The 10,078-nt window shown below is 39.5% G+C and overlaps 1 protein-coding gene across 3 annotated transcripts; it reads right to left on the minus strand.

Moving 5' to 3' along the window:
* Positions 1-42: 42 nt before the first annotated feature.
* Positions 43-9,613, minus strand: clpxb (caseinolytic mitochondrial matrix peptidase chaperone subunit Xb). 3 transcript variants are annotated; one of them, XM_058075132.1, is made up of 15 exons: positions 9,236-9,610; positions 8,681-8,756; positions 7,378-7,538; positions 7,190-7,304; positions 6,101-6,255; positions 5,851-6,010; positions 5,540-5,581; positions 4,517-4,693; positions 4,239-4,403; positions 3,824-3,912; positions 3,573-3,737; positions 3,190-3,489; positions 2,636-2,728; positions 2,394-2,500; positions 43-1,167 (listed from the first exon to the last, which is right to left on the minus strand). In XM_058075132.1, exons 2-15 carry the CDS (start codon positions 8,733-8,735, stop codon positions 1,077-1,079), a joined length of 1,875 nt encoding a protein of 624 aa, XP_057931115.1. In that variant the 5' UTR covers positions 8,736-8,756; positions 9,236-9,610; the 3' UTR covers positions 43-1,076. The 3 variants fall into 3 exon arrangements, with proteins under 3 accessions (XP_057931115.1, XP_057931114.1, XP_057931116.1); XM_058075131.1 differs by having other exon boundaries at positions 8,681-8,759; XM_058075133.1 differs by lacking the exon at positions 5,540-5,581 and having other exon boundaries at positions 8,681-8,759; positions 9,236-9,613.
* Between the last annotated feature and the right edge of the window lie 465 nt (positions 9,614-10,078).

Here is a 10,078-nt window from a genome sequence, read left to right on the forward strand (position 1 = left end):
TTCACAACGGTGTTCTGAAAGAAAAGGAAACTTAAAAGCAGGGAGAGAACATGTCTAGTTTAATCACATCGTAGTATGTTTTAGGAATACAAGCAGCGTGGTTTAACTGGAGAACATCATGACTACAGAGCTCTAATTAGTAACAGCATATTCAAGTTTCCAATGGTGAGCCACACAGAAATAAAATACCTGTAAAGTCCTTTGGGGACCAGATTGTGTCCTAAAAAATCCTGTTGACGTGAAAGGAAATAAGCGCATAAAACTCAAAATCTATATATTATTGACTTAAACCCTGTTATATTTTGCAAAAAAAGCCGTCCAAGTCTGTGATAAAACATCTATACATATATATACACATACACACATATATGTATATATACATATACATATATATTCCCTAAAGTGTGGGTTATTGAACAAATAATTGTGGCTGTTTAAAAGCTCCCCATTACTTGATACCGGTTTCTCCTTGTTCCAGGTTCCCACACTGCTCCATGTTTACAGCCCTATAGTACTAATAGTGTGGACACCATTATTACAATGGTAGTAAAGAGAATATCATCAAAATATTGATGCGCTCATGGAATATCATGCCCTCCTGATATAAGGCATTACTTGGCATGGTTGCGACACGCTGTGAGCGCTCATCATGCTTTTGCGTGTGGTCTTTTTTTTTTTTTCTTTCTTTCCTTCCCCATTCCACCCATCACAAAAAGAAAAGAAAAAATGAACAAGCTAGAAATCCTCAGGAATAAAAAAATGCATTATCTTTATATAGATAAAATGTTAACAATCACCAGAGATTGAAATATTCTTATAAAGGTCCAACCCGTGAGTGTGCTGCTAGGAAATTACAATCTCACTCACACGCACGCACACAGACAGACAAACAGGACCCAAGGTTGTTACACTTGTACAGTATGTCCTCAATTACGACCACCTTCATTATCCCTAATAAAATGTCCTTAATTATGTTGTTTGTGGGGCTCATCTAAGAACATCCACTCTGGGTATCCAAAGGTTGGTAGTCACTTAACCAATTAGAGCAAACGGTGTGAAATGGATGATGAGGTGGTTCAATTGTTGGCAGCGTCCGCCTGTCGAGGCCAGTTCTCCTCTTCGATGCCTGAGTCGTAGTCCTCTTCAGTCTGGTCTTTGGCCGGGGCCCTGAAACAAGAGTGGAGAAACCCACTCAGGCTGACAACAAAAGCTGAACTCTAACTCTAACTATAACTTTTATTGCCAGGAGGAATTTTACATCTCATACGGAGTAGTTAGTTCAATTGTGAAATATATAGGTATTAAGATACTACTACAATTACAGTAATCAATTTAATTTCAGCTCAAGATGTTATGGTTGACATGGATGGATGTGTCCTAATGAGCAATTGGAGACATCTTGAACGTCTTTTATATTATGTGGAGACCTTGTGTGGCTTTCATTTGCCTCCAAGCTCGCCTTTTCTGGAGATTTATGAGCCTTCAAATTAGTTTTACCCAGTATGCCTCGGTCAAGATTGCCTACTTACTGTAGTTCTTAACATGATTAACATGAACACATTAACACAATTAACATGAACACATTAACGTACAAGTTCTCCAATATAGTCCTCCTATTTTATTCTATTTATAGTGTTTAAACCAAGCTTAATGTGATAATAAACACATGTTTTTTGTCTAATTTAATGTGATAAAATTGCTTTAGGACTTGTTATTTCGCATCACATAGTAAATAGTGTGTTAGTGCGAAGACCTCACAGCTAGGAGACCCGAGTTCAATCCCACCCTCGGCCATCTCTGTGTGGAGTTTGCATGTTCTCCCCGTGCATGCGTGGGTTTTCTCCGGGTACTCCGGTTTCCTCCCACATTCCAAAAACATGCTAGGTTAATTGGCGACTCCAAATTGTCCATAGGTATGAATGTGAGTGTGAATGGTTGTTTGTCTATATGTGCCCTGTGATTGGCTGGCGACCAGTCCAGGGTGTACCCCGCCTCTCGCCGGAAGACAGCTGGGATAGGCTCCAGCACCCCCGCGACCCTCGTGAGGATAAGCGGTAGAAAATGGATGAATAGTAAATAGAGACGACAATACAGGAAATAGTGATCCTTAGCATCCATAATGGATGTGGTTAAAGTGGCTATAGAGAAATGTGTAAACAGTTGAAGTAAATGTGTTATGAATAATAGGATTTGTGTTAAACTCTTCATGTTGAGTTGCATTAGAATTGTGTGTACATGGACTAGGATTTCAGCGGGTATGCAGTGGTAAAAAAAACAACACAAGGATGTAGATTACATTCAAAGACAATGACTTAAAAGTGACCATTATAATACTTTACTTCCCAGGCAGACAATCTGGCCAAATTGACACGAGAGAGAAAAGCAGTTCTGACCTGATGTATCTGGGCTGCGACTTCCCGTGAACCACATCATTGTTCAGCTCGACAACCATGATGTCGGAGTGCGGCACCTCAAACATTGGCTCCAGGAGAAGCTTTTCCTGTGGTAGATTATTTATAATGAACTCTTAAGTGAGGGGAAAAAATATATAAACAAAACCTCCACCGACGCACCAACATCCCCTCCTTGGTGGAGGTATTAAATGAAAAAGATGGCTGGGCACATTATTACTCACCATAATGGATCTGAGGCCACGAGCTCCAGTCTTTCTCTCCAGAGCCATGCGAGCTATTGCCTTCAGAGCATCTTGAGTCACATTGAGTTCACACTTAAAGCAAAAAATAAGAATAATTTTAGCTTCAAAACACAAGAAATGACATATCGCACTAACACAAAATACATTAAATATAATGACTTTGTGCTTTTAAAGATCCATTTTTGGAAAATACAAATTTCAAGCAAAAAAACAAAGAATTTGAGTGAAATAAAAACTGCAATAAGAAAGATTTTATAACTGTTCAACATTTGTTTGATGACACAATTATCTTAAATTTCATTTAATACACTGTGTCATGATTGCATATCGCTAGGTAACAGGTAAGTGTGTGTATGTGTCTGTGTGAGTGAGCTCACACATAAGCTCTGACCAATTAGGAGAAGTCATTTGGTGCCACCTGTTGGTTTGCATGTATAAATCTCTAAAACCCCAAATATAAGACTATCAGTCTTTTTTTAAACTTTTTGTATTTTCGGGTCAATACAGTATTTTGCAGAAGCAGCCACACTTACTTTGTCCATGCTAAACAAAGCTTGGTACTGTGGTACCACAGCATTGCGTGGCTCGGTTAAGATCCGGACTAGTGTCTCCTCATCCAGGCTGTGGAGAGGAACCACCACAGGAAGACGGCCGACAAACTCTGGGATCATTCCAAATTCGATCAGGTCTCTCGCCTCTACATGCTTCAGCAACCTGTCCTTCTCCTCGATCTCGGCCACCGTGTCGGTCTCGCCGCTGGTGTTGGCTAAGTCTGCCGCAGCTGCTGCACGGCGTCCTTTTCCCAGGTTGGATGGAGTTCCGAAGCCTAAATACTGAATGGAATGATGAGAACGATTAAAGTAGAAGGAAATATGAAGCCAGTCAGGATGTCTGTAGGCAGGTGTGGTCAAATTACCTTTTCATTTTTTCTTCTGCTAATGATTCTGTCCAGTCCATTGAAGGCACCAGAGGCCACAAACAAGATGTTTGTTGTGTCCACCTGTACAGTCTCTCCTCTCAGCTTCCTGGAGTTTTTCTCAGGAACATTAACGATTGTGCCCTCCAACAATTTAAGCAACCCCTGACAGGAAGACAAAAAAAACCCATCAAAACAAGTCAAACAAGACTCAGTTGACCTATTCAGAGCAGGATTTTTATATTTCTGACCTGCTGGACCCCTTCTCCTCCCACATCCCTCAGCTGATGGATGCCAGGCACACTGCCAATCTTGTCCACCTCGTCCAGAAACACAATACCTGCAAATGAAATTCAAACGAACAGCTCAGAAAAACTGCATTTTAATGTTTGTATGTTTAAGTCAAAACTACATTCAGAGGCCATAATTCTAAGTGTGGTAGTGCAATATAAACATGCATTGTTTTTTTTTGTTTATTTGTTCATTATGGCTCTAATTTTAAGTGGAGTTGATCTGCACTACATCTTGCATACTGGAATTACAGTATGTTGTTAATTTAATGGCCGACAGTACAAATAAGCATTAGATTTGAGTTTGAATGTGCTTGTGTTGCTATATATAACATTGTGGCTAGTGGGCATTGGAATGTGTAATGTGCATTCCCACCTTGTTGTGCTTTCTCTACAGAGTAGTTGGCATCTTGCAGCAGTTTCGCAATAACCGACTCGATGTCTTCTCCCACATATCCGGCTTGAGTTAGTGTGGTGCAGTCACATATTGCAAAGGGAACATCCAGACAGCGGGCCAGTGTCTGTGCTAACAACGTCTTCCCTGTGAAAACATTGGCCATCGCATGAGTACATCTATAAATAAAACTTCCTGGCTTTGCAGTCATCCATCTGTGCAACATGACTACGTGGGGCGCAGTGGGGCAGTGAACAGACCTGAACCAGTTGGACCAAGAAGTATGATGTTGCTCTTCTCCAGTTTAATGTCGACGTGTGTGGAGTCCAAGACCTCCCCGCCCCTCCTCTCCTGTGGAGCCTGCTGACTGGTCTGCTGCTGCATGGAGGCTCCCAGAGCGTTGCCATGAGGGCTGATCCCTGCGATCTGCAGCAGTTCTGCGACAACAAATGAAAATGGGACTGTGAAAATTGTGATCGGATGTGAAACTGGTCTATTCAATTTCTGTGAAGGCGCCTACACGAAGCACCATAGGCGTTGGACACCTTCCTACTGAGCCACTCGGCATGCACCAAAATAATGAGAGGCCACTGCTTTATTCAGTCATTAATTCAATGCAAGCACCTTTGATGAGAAGGATGAATATACATATCAGAGTTGGTGTCAGGGTGGACTTGTAAAATGAGGAGGGTCATCATCGGATCATAAATAGCCAAGTACAGATGTGAATGTAGGTCAGTGGGATACTTTATCGTATTGTCCGTTCAGTAACTGGCACAGTTTCTTATCAAACGGACGTCAAGCCACAAAGTACACACCAGCTGCTGTCATGGCATATCGTGCAACTCTTCTCCCTGTGGACTGCTAGTACAATTTGCACTTTTATGCACATTATTTACCATGCTTCCTCAAATATATGATGCCTCAATTAACCGTCGGGTATACCATGCACCTTATGAAACCATAATACAAGATAAACAAATATAAATTGACTGTGATAAACATGCATTTGTATGAAAAAATGACCTCTCTAACACATTAACCCTAATAAATACCTGATATTCTGTGAAGTTGAGTACTCAACATCAAGCCAACTCTCAAGTAAATAGTGTATTTAAAACAAATGTTTATCGTCTCGAGTTTTATGTAAATTACCTGAAAGAGTGAGAGCTTTGTACATTTTGGCATTTGTACAATAACAGACAATAAAAGAGTAAAGAAATGCAAGCTCCACGTTGCTGTAGCCTTTTGACTCAAATAATGACGGTGTCCTGATCACTTACTTGTGAATCTGTATTCATCCTCTCGTCTTCTCATCTCTAGCTCTACAGGGAGAGGATCAAAGTGCTCACATCAATATTATCACTAACACTACACAAGTTAGTAACACAGTTGTGAAAAGTAACACTGTGTAACAATTATTGAACAAATGCCAAATAATGCAGCCTTCAGTTGAGGCGGTTGTTGACTGTAGAATCTCTCAATATGTCAAACGTTTTCAGGATCTCAATCTCCAATTCTTTCTAAATGTAACATTTGTATTAAATATATAACTGTCCATTCCTCAATTCTACAGCAAACAAACAATACTGACCCCGAGGTGTCAGAGAGGGCTGTTTCTCCACCTCCACCTGCTGGCGACTGCCCGTAGGGATGTTGTTATAGATGCGCTTGTAGTGATTGTACACGGCCACGGCCAACACCTTTTTAGCATAGGACTGGCCCACAACATACTTGTCAAGATAAGCGTAAATCTGGAGGAGAGGGGGAAAAAATACATTTTGTATAATAAAAGTACAATGCAATAGATGACATATGAGCATGACATTTGGATGCTTTCTCACCTTCTTGGGGGGAGGAGGTGGTTTCTGTGCAAATGCCAGTTTCACAGCCTCTGCAGCAGACTCAGTCTCTTTGTTTAGGCCTTTCTTAGAGTCTGTCTCAGTCAGAACCACAAAAAAGTGGTGGCATTTCTCACATTTCACAAATCGTGTGGATGCTTTAAACAAAAAGACAAGACAAAGATTTTATTATTATTGTGTATATTAATTTAAGTCTGCATGCAAGATTGTATGAAATCAATGTGGTGCTTAAATCCTTGCGGTCATGGTGGATGAGAAAGTTCAGAAAACTAGGAAAAGTGCTTCAAAAAGCTCTTCAATCTCCTGGTCTCCAACTTTAAGAAAAAAAAATTAAGAGAGCCTGTCGGCCTGCTATCTGCTATCATAATTTCCTTGCGTAATTACATTTTATGAGCATATAAATGCGCATCTCACTGATTTAAAACCTAATTTAAATCAGTTTAGTTCAGTTAAAAAAGTCAAACTCCACACACAGAGTGAAATATTTCAAGAATGTATTTGTTAGTTATTATACTTTATAACTAATAAAAAAAACAATTTGTTTATCATAAAATTTGACAAATTGTTCAAAAACTGAATACTGTACACTCCTGGTTCACACACTAATAAAAAAAATAAAGAAAATCTTTTTGAGCTTTGAATTGGGTCTCTATGACTACACTCCAGAAATCAAATACATTTTGTATATTCTAATTAATTGGGATGCAACAGTAAAGTACCTCTAACAGTACATTTCTGAAGTAGTCAGCCATGATTTTTTCCTTTAATACTGACTGGAATGCTTTATGTTGCAACACAAATTCCAAGTAGGCTATTTCCAACTTCCCATAACCGTCTGGAATGCACAATAAATCACGGACACATACAGGACTTTGAGTCACTTCCACTTCCACAAAATTATACTTGGAGCATAATACTGAATTATTGTAGTACCAATCTGCTAAAAGAGTCACTATTTGTTACACACATTAATAATTTGTTCTACATAGGTAATGATTGCTTCTTTTGTGGTTTCTGGTGTTTAGAAAAACAAAAGTCAGACATTCTCAATCCTTCCTGATGTTTACTCACAAACAAAAGTCTCTACATGTGTGCAGGGGTCTCCACATTTGGGGCATCGGAGCTGGCTGCCCCCTTTCCCTGATCCTCCAGAGCCTGAGGCTCTCTTGGCCTCACTGATGCTTTTCTGTATAAACATGTTATCAAGTTACAACACAACACAACCATTACAGCAGAGGAGGCCTATAACTGTAAATTACCTTTCCACCATCACTTCCATTGTCCTTGGTTGTGCCATCTTTGGAGGCAAAGCAGACAGATGTCTCGGAAAAGGACCTCACCCGCACACGAGGAGGCAGATGAGCGTCCCTGCAACCATGACGACTCACAGAATAAAACTGGAGCATGGAGCAGGACAAGCCTGGAATAACAACAGCTTGTTGTCATGATGGTCAAAACTAAATCAATTAGATTAATCATAAAGTGTTTGCATCATTTGTTAATTAATCAGTATTTTTTTTTTACCTCAAACATTTGTTCCAAATATTCCAGATTTGTTTTTTTTTTGTAAATTAAACACATTTGTATTCAGCACTGTGAGGCACATCAAGGATTAGCTCTCAAAAGTTCAGTCTACTGTCTAAATCCTACCCCTCCATCTGTACCTTTACAATCAGTAACCGTCACATTTCTTCACTTACTGCCTTTCTGATATAATTTAATATTTTTATTATTATTTTGTATTTTTAATATAATTTATAATGTATTTATTTATATAAATTTATAATCTATATATATTAAATACATATATAAATATTAAATATATAATTTTAATATAGTTATTTTAATGTAAAAAATGATTTGGCTAATTATGTTGAATCGCATCACAAAATGACATACACCTGCACGATATGATAAGGTCCAATACAAGGTTTTTAAAAATATATATCTGCCTTTACAAAGCTGAGAGTGAAAGAGAGGGTTTAATAACAATGTTTACTACTGTAGTTGTAGTTTCTGATGGTGTAATTACTGTAGATAGCTGTTCATAATGGCTTGCTCAATCACTGACAATGAGCTGAGTGAATATTTGAAATACAACTTTGCATGATGGAACACAATTCTAAACCACAGTAAATCAAACAAATCAATCTAATTGAAATAACACCGTCAGAGGCAAAAGTGTAGCGTTGTCCTCCGACTGTTTTTCATCTGCAGCTGATTGGGAGACCGTGCAGGTATACCTAATGATGTGACCCTGAGTGCATAGTATATTCAAATGCGTTGTGCTGTCATAACATGTCAATGTGGGCAGCTGTTTCTAATTCAGCTTAATAACAGAGCCCCGTTTGTCACCGTCTGTATCGTTTGCCATAGTGTGACATTGACTTGAAATCAGTTATCCTTAATAACGAGTCGACGTTAGTTTAGCTTTAGCTTTTAGGCATACGATACGGCAAAACAAAGTGTCATCTCGGTTAGCTAAGGACCTCGGCTGGAATTTATCAAAACAACAATGTCATGTAGCTTTAGCCAACTGCTGGGTTTACCTCCCCTTCTTACCTCTATGAGCTTTATTTAGGAACAACCTCGCAGCTGAAGCACACGGACAGGACATAACTCTTCGTTTGTGTCAAAACTGCTGAAAACACATGAGACAAATAGCTAGGTTAACTGTATGTCAACAGCAAAAGCCCACACAGCGGAGGGCGTTCAGTGCTAGCATTTAATAACTACAGCGTCACGGTTAGCATTAGCACGACGGGTCATCGCCTAACAAAAGTGGTTTGTTACTTTCGTATGACAATTGTACAACACGGAATGCAACATTCGACTGGAACGTCACGCCTAAATATCGTCACATATTCAAAACGACATTAAAACGTTCCAAATAAACATTGCAGCAAGCTAGGTTAGCATAGTCTGGGCCCAGTGCCACTTAGCATTTGACGATAATACAGTAGACATGAAACTAAACATGTTTGGCAATTGACACTACAACGTTAACCAAACTGATAACCAACTGATTTAAATTTGGGGCACATTATGTAAAAGAAACATTACAACACTAAATGACGTTTGTTATAGCAAACGTCATTTAACTATAGTTATACTCACACGAATGACGAAACCAGCTGCCTTTGCCTTGTTGACAGCTCCTTTGACAAACAAAGTGGTTTAATTTTCTATAGTTATCTCTCCAAGTGTGACAGGTCAACTTGACATACTAATATCGCAATGGCGATCGCATGAAATTGAAAGCTTTGGCTTCTTTGAGCCAGTACTTCCCAGGTGGGCCACGACCCACTGTGATGTAACTCCTGCGGTTACGAAGTAGGTCGGGTTCCCGGTGCTAGCTAGCACGCTAACTAGCTCGCCTTCTCTCCTGCTCGCAGCTGCACGTAGGAGTGACCTGTTTGTGGGCGATCTGTTGTAACATGTAAACCAGACCGCGTCTGTTTGTCGATAATCCACTTTGTTTTGAGATCTATTAGCTCGCAAGAAGAGCTGCTCTCAAGTTAGGTGCCTTCAGGGACGCTTTGTGACGTACTGATTGATGACTTACAGTATAACCTCACCTTAGTGGCCACATCATTGGGGGGGCACCTGTAATAATAAGACAATAATATACGTGTTTTTAAATCATCTGCATTTGCAAACAAAATAACTATCATTATTGATCATTAGTAGTGGTTCAGCACTGCACCACATCATACTGAGAGAAGCTAAATGGGAGGCAAAATATTAGAAATCACTTTTACACTACTTTAAGCTAGGGCCATAATAATAAACATGTTTAAATAAAAACTCTTACAGGATATCTCATTTGTAGTGTTGTGAAAAATGATTTGCATTTGACCTTTGACCCACATCCCCCTTGTTAAGTCCTAGTATAGTACACCTGTTTGCAGAAGAAGATAAACATGCAAGAAAGGAATGAGGACGTGACATTTCATTGCT

Source organism: Doryrhamphus excisus, chromosome 6 (assembly GCF_030265055.1).
Source record: "Doryrhamphus excisus isolate RoL2022-K1 chromosome 6, RoL_Dexc_1.0, whole genome shotgun sequence".
Classification (NCBI taxonomy): domain Eukaryota; kingdom Metazoa; phylum Chordata; class Actinopteri; order Syngnathiformes; family Syngnathidae; genus Doryrhamphus; species Doryrhamphus excisus.